Here is a 19150-nt window from a genome sequence, read left to right on the forward strand (position 1 = left end):
CCAAGTATCAAACAACAAAGCACCTTTCTCTCCCTGTCTAAAAAGCCCTGTTCAGAATGACTGCTATCAGTTCCTGCTGTAAACTGTAGACTATAGAACAAATGCCATATGTGTAGCAGTGAAGAGCAGAAACTTAGGTTTTAGTAATTTTCACTTTGCTTTCTTTTTAGGTAGTAGTTGTTTCTCCAAGGTCCCTATTTACACAGTTTAATCTCATCATTGCATCTCATTCTACAGTCAAAAAGGGGTAAATGGTAGGGTGACCAGAAGTCCTCTTTTTTAGACTAAAAAAATGTCACAAACGGTATTTCAAAAACGTCCGGGATTTTGTTTTTCTAGAGCTTACATACAACTTCGAGAAGTTTCGTTCACAAACTAGTCCCGCCCTCCCCTACTCCGATTGGTTCGCTTGAGTGAGAAGGGGGCGTGGTGAAGTAGCCTAAAATCTTCTGATTGGACGGTCTGATTGTAGAGCTACCGTTATTGGTCGATAACATTCTCTGTAAACATTTAATTGGTCAGTCTGCACGTCAGTAGTCCTTGTTTACGTCAGGCAAAGCTCATGTACCCACCCTCATCTCGAGCAGCTATGCCGAAACGTAAATGTAAATTCTCGGATGAATTAAAAAAGAAATTCCCATGTTTTCCCATGTGTAGCAAATAAAAGTGTAAAAATACATACAAGACCTGTCCTCTTTTTCACCATCTCAGATCTGGTCACCCTAGTAAATGAGCTCCTGGTGTCATGGATAAAACATTCATTCCTTCATTCATTCATTATCTGCAAGCGTTTATCCAGTTCAGGGTCGCGGTGGGTCCAGAGCCTACCTGGAATCATTGGGCGCAAGGCGGGAATACACCCTGGAGGGGGCGCCAGTCCTTCACAGGGCATGGATAAAACATAAAACACATATTTAACTAAACATGGCCTAGGATCTTGGCTTTCATCAGATACATAAAAGCAAAATATAGATTTTAAAACTGTGTTTATTCCCTCAAATAGAAAATGAGCTTGAAACATACATAATTGAGTTAACAATCTTGAACTCACTGACACATGCACACAGAATGAGAGAGTAAACAAATGCTTATTTGAACTCCACTTGGACGGCTTCGTAATACATTCTGCGAAAAACATCCTCACGCTGCTTGCAGTGTAATGGGGTAGGCCTCGTTGTTAACCAGTGTAGCAGAGTCTTCCTTGTTAGGCTTCATTCTCTGCTCAGTCATGTGCTTCAGGGGCATGATCAGTGAGACTGAGGTTTTTTTTAGTTTGTTTGTTTTTCCCCGTGGGATAGCAACATGGTGGCTGTTTTCAGAAGTCTCTCAATGTCTTCAAGTATAACTGAGCTATCCAGAGCTGCCATTACAGGTTCAATCATCTCTAATAATAATGTGTCTTTTCACTGTGGGATTACATTCATAACTAGTTTATGCACAAAGTTTGTGCCTTTACGCTAACGCTTTGGTAGAAGAAGGGCACTATATGTCTTACATGGTCCAGCAACTGATGTGAGCTAAATATATCGCAGCTTGGAAAGCCAGATTTAAAGTGTAGGAAAAACACTATGTGTGGAAATAACATATTTTTAACCTCCATTTTATGTTGGTTGTCTATAGCAGCATTGACAGCCATGTTATGATTAGCCTTTTTCACAAACATGGAGTTCTTCATTTTGCCTGTGATCATATACCGTTAAAATAACATGGTGGCCCTCTGAGTGGCTATCAATGTCCACCTATCTGTTGTTATTGCTATGTTGGAAGTGTGTTTTTAAATGACATCTGCGTTAGCGTCATTGTGTTTTGCTGGTAGGACGGAGTGGCAAAACGCTATTCTTGGGCTGAAGCTTATTCACCATAAGCCAAAATCCTCTAAATAAATGCCAATTCACCTTGTTCTTTTGTGGGCTCTCGTACCGGACTAAGAAAGCCGGGGCATAAAAACACAATGTAAAGTTGCTTGGCTGGAGATTGCCATTCTGATTGTGCTGCAAATACTGGAATTTTCCAGGTTTAAAACCATTTATTAGGCCATGTTTCCAAACATTTTGGGTATATCTGCCATCTTATCCTCATTTTCCCCTACGCCAAACTCCTTTGCTGAAGAAAACAGCTTTAAGGAAACCAGCAAGGCTCAAGAATGTTAGAGTGATGTATGATGTGCTGGTGCTGGTTCTACCTTGCATCATAACCTTGGCTGTTCAAACAAAGAAACAGCATTTTGGGGGAATTATAAATAAATAACAACAATAATAATAATAGCAATAAAAAAAAAAAAACACATCAAGCTGGTGCTATTGTCCATGTCCTTAATGCACATCACATATTTCATATCACAATGTAGTAAATTATAATGTAAATTATTATTTGGTTAATGTTAATAATTATAAAGTTACTAAAGACCCAATATAAAGTGCATGTCGTTCTGTGTTCATGACAAATATCACTCTGTTTGTCAGTTAAATCATTAAATGACACCAAATTAGATATTCCCAACACATCATACTGAACTGGCTTCTGGAAAAGGAATGACATGGTGTGAGAAGCCTTCAAAAAGAGGGTCCCAGCTATTGAGATGCTGAGTCTTTCAGGGAGGCCAATGCGGTGTGGATTCGCACATGCAGACGGTTCTCAAAGTCATAGGCAGTGAAGTCTTCCTGCAAAATGGACAAACGCAGTTTGTCTCAATTCATAAAGTGACACGGTTTTTCACGTGTAGAGTGAAACCATTGCAGCCACAGCAAAAACTTCCCATTCTTTTGCCTCTGAAAACACCAACTACATTAAATTGTGTGAGTATTTTATGATGACTTGACCAATAGAAATATCCCTGTGTCTGTGTGGGTTTCCTCCGTATGACTGTCTGTGAGGAGTGTGGTGTGTTCTCTCTGTGTCTGCGTGGATTTTCTCCAGGTGACTGTCTGTGAAGTGTGGTGTGTTCTCCCTGTGTCTGCGTGGGTTTCCTCCGGGTGACTGTCTGTGAGGAGTGTGGTGTGTTCTCTCTGTGTCTGCGTGGATTTTCTCCAGGTGACTGTCTGTGAAGTGTGGTGTGTTCTCCCTGTGTCTGCGTGGGTTTCCTCCGGGTGACTGTCTGTGAGGAGTGTGGTGTGTTCTCTCTGTGTCTGTGTGGGTTTCCTCAGGGTGACTGTCTGTGAGGAGTGTGGTGTGTTCTCCCTGTGTCTGCGTGGGTTTTCTCCAGGTGACTGTCTGTGAAGAGTGTGGTGTGTTCTCCCTGTGTCTGCGTGGGTTTCCTCCGGGTGACTGTCTGTGAGGAGTGTGGCGTGTTCTCCCTGTGTCTGCGTGGGTTTCCTCCGGGTGACTGTCTATATTAAATTGTGTGAGTATTTTATGATGAATTGACCAATAGAAATATTTCAAAAGGGCTTGGAAATGTTCACCTTTTGCGAAGTAACTTCTTTATGTGATACAACAGTGATTATACACCGTGGGGGCAAATGTTTGCAGACACTTGGTCATTTGTTCATGCACATTACACTGTTTTCTCCAGAAGTTTCACAATTGTAAAATCTTTGATTATAATTGAATAAGGTACAATTATACTCCCTAATTAAAGGTACAGAATATGTACCCTTGAGGGTTCCCCCAGAGTGACAGCAAAAGGCACCCCAAGCCCCCCCCAAGTGAAAGTTTTTCTGACCGTGTACTTTATCGCCAATTCAATATTTTTCTTTATTAGGTTTCACTCTAAGGAATTCACTCTACCTTGGCCTGTAGTAGAAGAGCTTTTCCTTTGGCTGGGGACTGAAAAAGATGACGGGAAGAGAAAAAATTGCTGCTCAGTAAATCAGGCACCGCATACAATTACAATAAACTGCATTCTTTGTAAAATAAAAAATATCCATGAGTTCTCTATCATTTGACAAACAGTTCTACAAAAAAAAAAGAAAGCAAAAAAGCCCAGAACATTGCAATATATTGGTCATCCCTTCCACCAAAATTCATCAAACTGGTTACAACATCAAACTCAGCTCTTCTGGAATACTCAGCTGTCTGAATATTATTTTATGAATTATAAATGTTGTTTGTTTTCTGTCAGTCTGCAAAGCATTTGACTTAGTTATCTGCTCCACCTACAAACATTTGCCACAATGGCTGTAGGTTGTGTGATTAATAAAACAAAAACCAACAAAAATACAGATGTTACCTCAGAACTTTCCAGAAATATGCATCCCAGCTCATACAGAGAGTAAGGCTGCACATAGGAGTTATTCAGACGTCCCTGCTCATCTCTCAAAGCCACTTGAAAACACTGGAGTGATGAAACACATGTATATTAGATCTGTGTGTATACACATGATAAAAGAATACAACTCTGCAGTCTGCTGAATTCACTTTATGAAAACATAGGTAGCAAAAGAGAGAAAGACACAAACAGACATATACAGACAAACAAACAGACTATAGGAACAAATTTTAGGCATGACTGTGATACAGATGGCATCCTAACACTTTCTTGGGCTCAGCACTGCAGAAATTGCACTATGTAACTTCCCCTCCCATTGAATTCAGTACAGTTCTCTCTCTATGTTGTACTGCTTACCTGCACTGCATCTGTGCTGTTGCCCAGGCACTTGTGCACAGCACCAAGCAAGAGGTGTTTAAGACCAGAACACGAGGCATCCTCTATTTGCTGTAAAACTAACACAGAAAAACATTGGTGAAATCACGTTTTGTCTAAAACCAATACTGTGCTGTTATCCCTGTTCATTAGTGTTATACTTTGAATCATGAGCTGCAGTTTGGAGGTGGAGCAGTTGGGCAGTGCTTTCCATAGGTAGAGCACTTCGATGGCTGCCATAGCGCACCGATCTCTTGTAGGCGGGAGCTTCCTTAAATCCTCTGCCTGTTAACAGACACACACACATAGTATAGTGACTAAGATGGACTTTCTAATTTGTAAATGAATACGATAATCTGGATTACTTAAAAATGAAAAAGTCTTTGAGAAAGACTCTGGGCCTTACCCTCCTCATGGAAAACTGTTCAATCTGATTGTGTTTCCTCCTGAAGAGCCGAGCTGCATCTTTTAGCACACCACACGCTCCATCCAGATCACCCGCTGCTCCCTGACACACTGAATCACAGAAATATGGACAATTATATAAAAAATAATAATACAGATCCTAGTGGTAGGGCAATGACCAAAATCACATCACAACACAATAATCCCTAAGATTCTGAAGAAATTATATATAAACATTCATTTATAATTGCAACATTAATAACAACAACACTACAGCAATACAAAAGTAATTGTTATTTTGATTTGCACCATCATTTTAATTATCCATAATATTTGAATATGAATTATTAGGAATGAAAAGGAATACAAATGTGAATAATTTTAGCACTGAGAAGTTGGTGAATGCTAACATAGACTGGAGCAGCTACATCTGTTCTTGTTATTGTTATGAGGCCAGTTTTAAAACTGGGGGATGTGTTCCAAGACCACTAGTGAAAAACGAATTTCCGCGAAGTAGGGGAAAGATATTAGATATTTTTTTTAATGTATTTAACAAGTATTTGGACATTTAAAACCCACCCCTGTACTGTTAACAACCCACCCTTTGCATTAAACATTCATTCATTCATTCATTCATTCATTATCTGTAAGCACTTATCCAATTCAGGGTCACGGTGGGTCCAGAGCGTACCTGGAATCATTGGGCTCAAGTGGGAATACACCCTGGAGGGGGCGCCAGTCCTTCACAGGGCAACACAGACACACACACATGCACTCACACACTCACACCTACTGACACTTTTGAGTCGCCAATCCTACCAACGTGTGTTTTTGGACTGTGGGAGGAAACAGGAGCACCCAGAGGAAACCCACGCGGACACGGGGAGAACACACCACACTCCTTACAGACAGTCACCCGGAGCGGGAATCGAACCCACAACCTCCAGGCCCCTGGAGCTGTGTTTTTTAGCTGGAACTACATGTGATATCCTACCAGTTTCTTTAATTCTTAAGCTGTGATTTAGCGTAAGTAAATTGGACGTGAACAATACATGTACTGTACGTAAGAAATACTAATAAGTTATATATTTTGTCACCTACAGGCCTAGTCTAATAGTTTTAATGTAAAATGTAATGTAAAATACTTTTAATGTACACATCATAAACAAATTCTATTTTTAGGCGATATAGCGGCCATAAGCCCTCTTGAAAAAATCTACGAAGTAGCGAATCCATGAAAGATGAACCGAGATGTAGTGAGGGATTACTGTACACTGATATAATGCAGTTGTACCTTCTAGTAAACACCACAAATCAGGAAATCTGGTTAATAAATAGAGTGCATTGTGAGTTTGTTATCAACCATGAAGGACATGGGATCGAAACCTAAACTTATCACATTCTCTACTCTATACAATTTTCTATGTCTACGAATGATAAGAGCATGAAGTTCAGCCTTGCTCTAAATTCTAATGTTGCTTTCTTCATGTAACATCGACACAGCACTATGTAAGTTTGGGTTTTAATTAATATTTTAAGCTTTAGGAGTTGGTGTGTTCTCCCCGTGTCTGCGTGGGTTTCCTCCGTGTGCTCCGGTTTCCTTCCACAGTCCAAAAACACACGTTTGTAGGTGGATTGGCGGCTCAAATGTGTCCGTAGGTGCGAGTGTGTCTGTGTTGCCCTGTGAAGGACTAGCGCCCCCTCCAGGGTGTATTCCTGCCTTGCGCCCAATGATTCCAGGTAGGCTCTGGACCCACCGCGACCCTGAACTGGATAAGCGCTTACAGATAATGAATGAATGAATTTTAAGCTTTACAAGACAATGGGCACTAAATTTTAGCAGATAACAAATCTTATGTACTGCAGCTTTAAATGAACTGAATCATCCTTCTTGTGTATTATATACAAAAAATAGTAGGTAGATATCTTACCTCCAGTGAGGTAGGCATAGTAGCACTGGGACCAGCGAGACTCTGTCCTCAGACGATCAAAAGCTCTGAATGCCTCAGTAAAGCTCAGCTCGATCATACTACACCAACCTGTCATACATCAACACTATTGAAAGATCTCCAGAGAGGCTCGTTCTTACATTTCACTAGCTATTTAGAGTGCCACTAAATACAGGCAAACAACAAGAACAAATTTTATTATTTGAATATTATTTGGTTTGGATTAAAGTATAAATAAATACACGGAAAACTAATTGCAAAAATAAACGGCAACCTACCAATCTCATAGAGGCAAATGTGCTGAATCTCCCTCTGGTCTGAAGCCAGTTCCAAAGCACTGTTGAAGGATGTTAAGGCCTTGCTAATTTGGCACTGATGTCATTAAAGTTTGGAAAAGAAAAAACATGAAAATGTGATCAGTTCGTACAATATTCAGATGACAATAACAATGTTAACAATTCTAATGATCCCTCAGTTCATTTATGCCTTTTAAGAGTGTATATTTATGTGATGCAAATGATTTCCAAAACAAGAAGTAATTAGAATTCTCATTGCTGTAGATTAATAAGCAAGTCAATTTATAAACTCTCTTGAATTTTAATTCTATTTCTTTTTTTTTTTTTAATATAATTTGCACATATTTTATTGACAAGAACATTTTGCTGTACATCTTGTCTCAGCATGGCTGTACGACTGAGATTTAGGGCCATGGCGTATAATTCGCTGCGTACAATGGACCAAACACACGGTGTAACTGTGGAATGCAGTGTGTTGCTGAAGTCATACTATAGATTTCAGGAATAATGATTTAAGATAATTTTCTGCCATAAAACATAGATATTTTCTGAATTTATGACAAGTACCACAATAGAATGTACGGCCCAGTAGTGCCAAATTTGTCCCAAATCAAACAAATAGGTATATTTATTCTGCAAGATCAAGAGTTGAATAAATATGGCCTATATTATCAACACTACTATGATTTTTAACTGGGGAAATGTATTAACACAGAGCTTGTGAGCTAGACCTAGATCACTTAGGCCCAACAAAGTAACTGCTTGAATCACAATATTACAGCCAGAACTTACTGGCAGTATATTAACATTCAACAGCCATAGGTCAGAATAACAGGCCTGAACCTAAATGTCTTTTTAAGACAATAATAATAATAATGGCAATTTAAACTGCTGTCACACTGCTGCATTAATAACAGTTTAACACGAGTAAAACTATGTTCTCTTAAGGAAACAGCAGAAAACCACAATTTACCATACCAAATGTACCACGATATACTGATAATATAGTTATATTTCCCCTATCTATTTTAAAGGTCTAATTGCTCATCAAAGGTGGTCAGAGAGAGAGAGAGAGAGAGAGAGAGAGAGAGAGAGAGAGAGAGAGAAGAGAGAGAGAGAAAGAGAGAGAGAGAGAGAGAGAGACTGGATGTAAAAGGTCTTTCCAGTACCAGATGAACAGAAGTGAAATTGTCCTCACCTCCAGCCGCAACACTCTGCCTTTAAAGAAAAGGAAGAGGGAGGAGTTTGGATATTCTGCTTCTTTGTTTTGAAGAATGGCTTTAGCAGCCAGGAGCCCCGCCTCTGTCTCTGATCCGTCTAAAGCAAAAAAAGGCTGCACCACTGTATGGTACCATAAGAGGGCCAGTCTGAAACACACACAAAGCCACTAGAAACCTCAGAACAGACGACAGATTGTTAGAACGCTCTAACAGGTAAGGTCACATACGATGATACAATGCACAAATGTTTGAACTAGCTAAAGTCCAACCAAATTATAGATGTGGGTTCCATCATGAATCCATCAAACTGTTTCAGTCTGCATCCACATAGAAACTGTCCACAAATTATGCTGGAAGATGATATTTAGTCATTTTAGTGACTTTTACTATTATACATATACTTTATAATGTGTGGCACACATTTTCCATGTAAACTAAAGGCATCTGATCAGTAAACGTCTTTTTGTTTGTTTCCTTTCTGCACAATTCAGTTTCTAAGACGTAAACTCTGACATCATTCATAGTGTTTTGAGGTAAAATGAATGACAGAACTCATAATAGTTGAACAGTTAGTTACCAATATGTGTTCTGTGTGTTTAAATGTAACGCTGACAATGAAAAAAATTATCATTTTGAAATTTGAGTTCTACTTCACTCCAGACGTTTCATATCTCCAAGGCTGCGAATAATTATAACTCTTCAGATTTCTCTACAATGCAATATTTTACCACAAATCAGTCTGATCAATTATTTTCTACACCTTAATGAATTATGCAGAAACCTGAACTGAATTTTCCTTTTAAAACAGCATTTCAGACTGATCCATTTGTTCTGAACATCTAAAATCAATCTGCATTAAAAGCATTTACATGAACCACCTTCAAGTGGTTCTTGGGGAAGCTTTTTCTGTACACCTACTCACGTAGCAAGAGGGGCCTTCATGTCCTTACTTTCGCTCGCATACGTTAGGGACGTGAGCCCCTGTTGCCGATCGCCGGGGAAGCCCAGTAGGTTAATGATCTTGAGCAGATGAGGGGGTACCATGGAAATGCAGAGATGGAACAGACCATAGCCAAAGCTGACCGAACCCTTCAGTCGGCTCAGGGACTCTGCCGTTACTCCAGACTCATACCGCAGGTTAGCCTTTGGACTGGGTTTGTGCCGACGGGAGGAGTGTTTTCCCTGGTGTTGAGACTGCAGCGAGTCTTCAGACTGACCAGTAGTGTGTCCATCCTTTGGCGCTGGAGGTAGATCAGATTTCTGGTTGGCTGTGTATTGATCAGCACAGAGTTCTTCTTGCCCTTCAACCAACAGTGGATGCTGCTGACTTTGTGTGGCCTGGTGAGTAGACAATGCCCCCTGTGGTGCTGAAGACCTCCTCTGGCAAGCCTCTTGTAGCTGACTGATGTCAGTGTAACATTTATTGTACATTTTCCAGGCTTTGCGGAGAATCCAGCCAGCTTTAATATAAGCTGCAACAAGAGTGAGAGAAAGCATTCAACTGTTGTAAATGGATATGAAAACAATGGCTCCTCAATAGCAGCTTTTTTTTTTAAGTCATGTATTTTTCTTCCATTTTCACCACAGGAACTAAGTAAACAAATTATCATTCAATATCTCTCAGTGCCACTGATAACAAGAGTGACGTGTCCCACAGAAACATAACAGCCAGTAATGAAATATAGCTATCCAACAAGATGTACAAAATTAGCCAAAACACGTTGGCGTCTAAAGTTTGCTTCTATTTGCTTCTGTCTAAAGTTTGCCGTCTATTTGATTTGTGACATGTTTTCAGAGAGTAATTATTAAGACATGCAGTTTAGATGACCCTAGGAAAGTGTGCCCATGAGCATCTTAACTATGACAAAAAAACCCAAAGCAATAAAATTAAGCTACTGGAACAAAGGGATTAATAGTAATAATCCCTAAATAATTAGCTTTTGCAACTACATGCATTACTGATTAATACAGAAAGGTATTATAATAATAATAATAATGATTCACAATGTCAAAGAGAAACAGATTTTTCAATTTCTTCTTAATTATATGACTGAAATTTGAACTAGACCATTTACACTAAGCTGATGTGAAATCTGTTTTGTGAAGCAACCTGTGAATTCTTTATGATGATGGTGAAAGCAATGAGGCTTAGGCATTTTTGTCTTATTATGCCTTGCACATGTCACCCTGCCATGAATAAATGAAAAAACATTCTCTATATATACACACATATATATATATATAAACTATGTTTGAAAACATGCCATCTAATAACTTCGTGTTGTAGGCCTTAAAGGCTAAGCACCATTGATATGAAAGTGTCAAACAAATAAATACAGTGGAATTTGAGTTCCTAACTTGTGTTTATTGATAGTGAGAAAACATGTTATTTCTTACTAATTCAAGGAATAAGGTTTAAATGACCGTTGGCGTCTTGCCTGTGACGTAGATGGTGGACAACAACTCTAGAAGTTGCACTTAATTTAATGCAAAATGACGAAAAGGTGTGTTGTTTTTGGCTGCAATCATTCAATGTACAGTGGGACATCTGTGCACAAAAGGCCCAAAGATCCCAAAATATCCAGAAAATTTGTCAACTTTAAACGGGCACTTTGGAAAGAACCCTCCGCTCACTCCGTTATCTGTAGCTCATTTCACTGGCGCTTTTCCAACAATATGGGCATGTAAGGAAACCAACGAAAGGTGTTCAAGAGCCTCTGTAACATGGAGGTAAACAGGGTAAGGACACTCACTTCGGCTGTTTTAGTTGGTGTTAGTTAACGTTAGCTTGACTCGCTAAACTCGGTGTCTCAGATTATACTCGGCTACGTAGCTGCATTACGGAGGTTTATAGTGTCGGATGAGTTCGAGTTCGACTTCGATCACATTTACAAGAATAACGGTACCTCTACATTTGAGTTTAGCTTATTGCTAGGCTATTGTCATGAATAATGTTGGTTATTTAGCTGCTAGATACTGTCATAACAGTCAGTCATAACGGTGTTTTACCGCGGCGTTGTTCAGCTGTTGTCCACCAGTGACGTCACGGTTGCGTTCGAGAATTTCCGTAGCGAGCTCGGGTTTTTCCGTCAGTTTAATAAAATTGTCAGTTTTAAAGCAAATTAAGCTGCTATTTTCATTTTAATTCATACTTATATCTGTCAGTAACTAAAATAATGTGGAATATTCATGGAGGTCCATTAAGTGGTGCTTAGAAATCTTACTCAAGACGAAAATACAAATCTGGTAGGTTTTCTATTAAACCACTCTGAATGACAATTATTTATATGTGGACTAACAGAGATTTTTGTCATTATATAAAACACAATTTATCTTATTTTAAAGAGACTGGAATGAATGTAAAAACTGGAATGTGCACTTAGGCGTCACATTCCTGAGAACCTGTTTGTCTGACGCAGCCACTTCCTGCTGCCATTCTGAAGTCAGCAGACCAACCTGAAAGCTCCTGTCTGACGAAGGAAAGCACAGCCAGATACACCTGACAATCTGCCACAATGATCAGCCTCTGCAGCCGCTCCATCATGGCCACTTCAGATCGCTGACTTTCCACCTGCTAAAAGTACATACAAAGTAATGTGATGGTTGCAGTGTATTTCACAACAGAATTCACGCAACACAGATCACGCAACACAGATCACGTCCATCAGCAGATACAAGGATTTTTTTTTATACAGTTCTAACCTTTACTTTTTCTTTAGCAAACAGAGATCCTTGTATATGTTTAATTACATTAGGGAGCCCTTTAAGACCATGTGTTACTGCAGTTTAATGGTGACAACCCTTTTAATAAGTGAATTGTACACACCTTTAACTGTGTACTCACTGCTTGAATACTCTACTTCAGCATGGAACAAAATGAGATGCTACGAAGCATCTCTCAGCGCACCAAGCGCTAGTAATTGAAGCAATGGGACTTTATTCTCTATAATCAGTCAATACTTTCATCAACTACATCCTCTCAGCAGCGTTGCCTCAATTGGTCTGTAGCATCTGAGAATAACAGAGCATTTTACTCATGGCCATTATATGGCAGGGCAAATTGCACGTTAATATATAAGTGTTAAATAAACAGGTGTCCTCAAATAATGTACAATTAACTATAAATTAATTATGCATGATCTGTGCTGGAAGCAAAAAAAGTGGTCACAGCAAATACTCAGTATCTGTGTGTTGAAGGCTGTCCTAATGGAAATATTTAATTAAAAATATTATTTTTCAATGCAGACAGAGAAAAAAAATGAGTTGGAATAACTCATGGAGTTTGTTTCTTTATTTGCCAAATGAATCACATACTGCTACTTGAAAAGTGAGTCATCATTATCAAGAAGTAAGAACAGTGTTGTAAATACTGAACTGTTGAACTCTGATTACAGTGGGGGGAAAATACAACAACCACAAAAATAATAAAAGCTTACACTCTTCCTGATCTTGTTTTTTATAGTTTCAATAACGCCGACACTGTCACACTCGCACAGCCTCTCAGTGGCCCGGAGGTCCTCGCAGGCCACCTGCATCTTTTCCTCTTCAAACGTCATCATGGCATTCTGAGGTAGAAAGAAAGTGTCACAAATTTAAAATAAATAAATAAATTTAACAACAATAAATAAAAATAACAACAGCAAAGTAACAAAGACTATCTCATTTTCCCCGTGCCTCAGATAATCTGTAATTTCTTTATTTAAGCTACATTTACTATGAAGTTGTGATAATAACATTAAAATATTTGACTCATTATCTCAGATCAGCTGTTGTCCTCCACATGATAGAACTTAGGCGTATAAAACAGGAATCATTTATTACTGTTCGAAAACACACTTTCATTTTCAAAACAGGAACAAAGAGAAAAGACAAACACTTTCTAATTACAAAATTAATAGAGCATTCAAAACAAGTTGGATAGCCAATTAGCCAGTTGTCACAACAGTATAACGACCTATTGATGGACAACTAAAAATCTAAAACCATTGATGAATGCAATTTTGCTATTTTCAAGATTTTCACACTTGATCCACATAAAATTTCGATAGGCATTTATAATCTCATTCAGCAATGTTGCCCAGAACAGAGCAAAAATATGCAAAAATGACCTTGAGAACTGGCTTGAAGAATGCATCTTAAATACATTGCTGAAAAATGCATTTTGTGAATAGTAAAATACGGGGAAAACAAAAACAAACACTCAAATGGCATGAGACTTCAAGCAATCAATAAGGTATTTTTAAGGCACCATATTAACTGTGCTTCAGTTTTCTTATGAAGTAACATCCTTCCCACTTCCTGAGCAAGCCATTTATAAAAAAAAAAACACAAACCGAAAAAAAAAAACAACCAAATTAAAAACCAAATAAAATAAGTAGTGAATGTAGGGTAATGAAAAAAAAACGTATTCATGCTTGACTTCTAAAGTGGCCCTCAGTTGCAGGAGGTGGAGGAAGGTCTGCACAATTAGTCATTTAAAATTATAAGACACATATTTATGCTAAGAACTGAAACTGATTATTATTCATGTTCCTTAAAATATTTACATTTCGCACAGATCACTTTGCAAAACATCTCCCTTATTTCAAAAATGAAATAATCAAACAGAGAAAGCCCCAGAGCTGTTGGTAACTACTCATGAATGTGACTGTTTTATTCTTTCATTAGAAATGTGTGTGTTTAGGATCAGTCATTTTTTTTATGCCAAATGTTTTGAGAGTGAATTTTTCCTCACACCTAGTGAATTTATTAAGTATATTGACACACTACCACCCATGTTTTGCAGCTGGCACTATGCAGCCACTGTGGCATTCTTGGTCATGCCAAAACATGCTGACGCCCATCTAATCCAAAAGTTAAATTCGGTTTTCACATGCTGACAAGAACTTTTAGGCTTCTTTTCATAGTCTTTTGCAAGCAATGGTAGTAATTATTTTCTTCCTGGAAGCTGTCTGAAGAGAATTACAATAAATAACTACAAATATCCATATCTGGAGCACTGGTCTTATTTTCCGTGTAAATAAATAATGTGTAAAGAGCAGACTTTTGAGGATGTCTTGGATTATAAATACTGAGTATTTCTGGCATCTAAAAACAATAAAGATACTTTTCTGTTTTGTACTTACCAGGAAACTAACAAAGCTAGCACCAAAACTCATTAGAGGGCTGTAATTCCTGGAGGACAAAAAAGAAAAGAAGGAAATGCAGTAAAAAGTATTAGTCAGTAAGCATTTTCTGTCTACACACCAATAAGACAACACTGAAATAACATCTTTGTTTATACAATCATTTTCCTTTTTATAAGCTCCACTTACCATAAAGGTGCACTATGTAGTTCTACAAATACAAACTTTTTATTTTGCTCTGCATGCTATATCACCCAACGTTCACCGTTTCAATGAATAGGACTAACATACAGTAGGCAGTGATAGTGGCATGGTGGTGTTTGTTGGTCTGGGCTGCTCTGGTACAAGGTAAAACCATGTCTGTGAGTGTGGTGTGTTCTCCCTGTGTCTGCGTGGGTTTCCTCCGGGTGACTGTCTGTGAGGAGTGTGGTGTGTTCTCCCTGTGTCTGCGTGGGTTTCCTCCGTGTGACTGTCTGGGAGGAGTGTGGTGTGTTCTCCCTGTGTCTGCGTGGGTTTCCTCTGGGTGCTCTTGTTTCCTCCCATGGTACAAAAACACACACTGGTAGGTAGATTGGCTACTTGAAAGTGTCCATAGGGGAAAGTGAATATGTGAGTGTTTGTCACCCTGTGAAGCATTGGCGCCCACTCCAGGGTGGGGTCCCACTTTGTGCCCCATGATTCCGAATAGGCTCCGGACCCACTGTGGCCCTGAACTAGAAAAGCGGTTACAGACAATGAATGAAAGAATATTATCTAAATAATGTCTTGAAAAGTTAAATGCAATTCAAACGTCTTTAAGTGGTTTTCTGACATGAGGTAATCTATATTATTACTATGGGTCAAGCAGAACTACATGTAAAGCGAATTCAGTGAAGTGAATGCAGTTAGAATGCACAAGCAGAAACAAAACCCACTAAACACATCTCACTAAAGGCAGGTTTTAAGGAAGTAACATTGTGGGAAGCCTAGAAGTGTGACAAAAACCGTTCATATGAGTAACACTTCATTCTGAAAGAGTCGCTTAAGCTGTGAAGTCAGTCTTAAATAAACTCAAACATTTCTGCCATAATCTCTCACCAGTACTGAAACCTTCATGAGAATCGAACAGAGAGCGTGGGTAAAGGTCCACTCAGACATGATTTACTGTGTTTTTATTGTTGACACATAGAAAGGCTCATCTGATGAGAATGATCATCAGATCTAATAGAGCTCCTGGAGTGTCCCAGCATGCACTGTGGGCTTAAATGTCATTTTGCTCATTAACTGCGCTAAGTAGAACACTTCATGCTGGGAGAACGGGCTGCTAGCAGAGGAGGGGAACTGACACTTAACACCACTAAATATAGCTGCACCATGAACAAGCAACTATCTACCCTTAGACACATCAATCTGAAGGAGCAAAGCCAATTTCACTTTTAAACTTTCCCCCAATTCCTGCATTTTAAGAGAGCCTTTTAGAGACTAAGCCGAATGTTTGGGACTACATAGTCTACCACTGCTGTTTCACCTCTGACTGTAATGACTGATATTTCAATATTTGTGTGGAAGCATGACTTCTATTTTATTATAACCTCACCCTTACTTCCAAAAAATGACTGTATACCTGCTGCTTTGACTGAATTCAAGAGTAATGTGAATTTCAGGAGATTGTGACCTCAAAGCCCAAACAATGGTAAGTAACGATAATGGTACAAAGCTTTAGAACTCTACTGTCTGAATGAGCAACAAGTGTATCAATCATTTACTCAAATATAGCTCGACATTTTGGTTTATCTTTCACTTTCCACTCAATACGTCTGATAGAAACATATAGTACATGTTGTATTCATTTTTTATGCACAATTTCATCTCCGGGATTTCTATTTAATTTTACAAAGACTGTTGTAGCTTTACACTGTTTGTACCTTTAATGAACAGTAATGTACAATACCTTTCCTCTGACAGTGTAATCACATGTTTATATTTTTTTCCTTTATGACCTCACTTATTACAAAATAATGGTAATCAAAGAAATTAAGGTTAAATTGTAGCATCTTTAACAACTCATTAATAATGAAAAATACTAAATTAACTCCTGAAAACATTTGTTCTCGTCCAGGAACCTTTCAACCACATCTTTGGGTTCCACCAAGCACCAGATCTACCAAGCTTCAGTTACACCAAGTCCCTCAGAGGACACTTGTTTCCAGTAGGGTTCAGCTGCAGGTTTATAAGTTCCTCCACTGATTAAATAACCTGGATTAGACTCGTTGTGTTAAAGATTGGAAATTCAGGCTGTACACAAATTCCTACTGAGGTTCTTTGTGAACTTTTCTCCACCAAATATTCTCCAAACAAATATTCGGGGGGAAACAAGACTCGTGGATTAAGGCCTCTGTAAAAGAATTGAGCAGAACATGGAGTCATTCAGCCTTAGAAAAATCAGTAGATTGCTCTCTCACCGGTATTTGTGGAAAAGCTCGGCGCTCTCTTTAAATCCGTTGTTGAGCAGCATGTTAATTCCTCTCAGAGACAGTTCAGCATCGTCCACCTGCTCGGCCTCGGCCATTGCTCAGGGAGACAGCCCACGACACCGGGGAAATAGCAGAGATACCAACGGAATCGTAACCGAACTCAGACACACCTCCTCCAGTTAAAACCAGGCAGGAGTTCCGGAGATATAGCTATCAAGTCTCAGAAAATACAGGAAAAGAATAGACTGCACATAAATGCCAAACAGGGACGAAATACCGCAAAAACAGAAAGCCCGCCGGGTTCCCAGTCACTGAATCTGGTCACGCTCCATGTTTCCTCTTTCCTCGGACAGCAGCAGTGTGTCCAGTTTCGGTTTGAAAGCGGCTGTTTGTTGTCGCCGTGTTTGTGGGCGTAACCGGATGGACGAAGGGTGCGCTGTTCTTCTACACCCTTTTTCCGACAAGCCCCGCCTCCGCGCCCTGATTGGTTCTTAGGGTTAACCGATTACTTTATTACAATATTTACATACATATATGTAGTTAGGACCTCCTGTAGGACAGCCACAATACTGGTATTACTGGGCATATTGTATTATTCTCAGGAATCACTGCCGCGCTGAGAATTCACTACCATTGTAATGCCTACTGTATGTTGGTCCTAATCATTGATGAACAGGCTCAACCCAGTAAACATTTAGCCGTTGATTCAACGTTGAAATAACGTAATGACTGCCGTCTAATCAACGTTCTCTTAAGGTTGAAAAGACGTCCAAACACAGACATTGAAAAGACGACTATTAGACATATTTTGGACGTCCATTGACGTTTAAAATATGTCCTTGACGGACAGACTATTTTCAGGCCTATTTTGAACGTCCAGGGACGTTCCTTGTTTACTGGGAATGTTGGGTAATATAGCATGCAGGGCAAAATATAGACTACAGTTTATATATATATATATATATAGCTTGGTTAGCTAACTATAGCTAACTTTCTTGTTAATTTTGGGATATGGCGCCTAACAACCCACAAACTGTGAAACAAGACAACTCCGGTAGATTTTTGGAGCTGCCCAAGTCAGAAAAATTGTTGATTCAACAAACCATTCTGATATATCTCTACTTCTGGTGTCAATGGCCGAGACTTTACTACTGAACCACCCCCAATCCAAGTATCTCTGATCACAGTGTTGGACCCATGTTGATGTAAGAGAGAGCAAAGATAAAGTTAAACCACATCAAACTAACACAACAGCCAAAATGTGAATGGAGAAGGAAGAGAACTGAGCAAAAACAACCAGAAAACAGCTTCCGTGGCCTTTTTGTAGCTGCTGCACACCTGCAACGAATGATTCAGTGTTGTTTGATCCTTGTTGTATTTTGAAGAGGGAGAACACACCAACTCCTTACAGACAGTCACCCAGAGGAAACCCACGCAGACACTGGGAGAACACACCAATCTCCTCACAGACAGTCACTCGGAGTGGGGCTTGAACCCACAACCTCCAGGTCCCTGGAGCTGTATGACTGCGACACTACCTGCTGCGCCACCGTGCCACCCCTTGATCATATATAGTTTTGAAAATATTCTGACAAAAAAAGTATGTAATATACCTTCGTTATGGCTGCTATCCATTTCTTCCACTTATTTCTTTATTTGCAACTAAATGAAAGTAAAAACTGAAGAGAAATATAGCAAATTTTCTTGTCATTTATTATGTAGTGTCAAAGCTGCGGTGTGTTTAGCCTTAGTTCAAGAGGGAGGCTAGTGGGGATTTGCCGTTGTTGTTAGTGCAGGCAGCTGATATTGTGCATAAAGTCTATATGGAATTGGTGGCACTGAGCATGCATTAACATTGCCTACCTGATGAGCCCTATGGAGAGCTAGTGATGCAGTGGGTGGTATGGGTACACATGGGCATGCAATCAATGAGTAATCTTAGTTGTTTAAGGTAGCTGATTATTGACTGGATTATAAACAGCCACAGCCAGCCTAGTGGTTAGGTGTAGGACAACTTAAGTGTTCAGCAGCAGCAGGAATGTGGTGGTTGCTGGAAGAAAAAGAGTGAGCTGGGCCCTGTATAAAGCTCAAATAAATGGCATAGGATATTTTACATCTTA

The 19150-nt window shown here is 39.3% G+C and overlaps 1 protein-coding gene across 2 annotated transcripts; it reads right to left on the reverse strand.

Moving 5' to 3' along the window:
* Window positions 1–2278: 2278 nt before the first annotated feature.
* LOC136707747 (tetratricopeptide repeat protein 39C-like) lies at window positions 2279–18207 on the reverse strand. 2 transcript variants are annotated; one of them, XM_066681989.1, is made up of 14 exons: window positions 18134–18207; window positions 14578–14626; window positions 12889–13017; window positions 11909–12026; window positions 9375–9924; window positions 8431–8599; window positions 7215–7308; window positions 6919–7026; window positions 4989–5098; window positions 4744–4867; window positions 4565–4662; window positions 4169–4273; window positions 3727–3765; window positions 2279–2660 (listed from the first exon to the last, which is right to left on the reverse strand). In XM_066681989.1, the coding sequence occupies exons 2-14, from the start codon at window positions 14608–14610 to the stop codon at window positions 2571–2573; spliced, it is 1767 nt and encodes a 588-aa protein (XP_066538086.1). In that variant the 5' UTR covers window positions 14611–14626; window positions 18134–18207; the 3' UTR covers window positions 2279–2570. The 2 variants fall into 2 exon arrangements, with proteins under 2 accessions (XP_066538086.1, XP_066538085.1); XM_066681988.1 differs by lacking the exon at window positions 18134–18207 and adding an exon at window positions 17019–17432.
* Between the last annotated feature and the right edge of the window lie 943 nt (window positions 18208–19150).

The sequence above is a fragment of the Hoplias malabaricus genome, chromosome 9 (assembly GCF_029633855.1).
Source record: "Hoplias malabaricus isolate fHopMal1 chromosome 9, fHopMal1.hap1, whole genome shotgun sequence".
Lineage (NCBI taxonomy): Eukaryota > Metazoa > Chordata > Actinopteri > Characiformes > Erythrinidae > Hoplias > Hoplias malabaricus.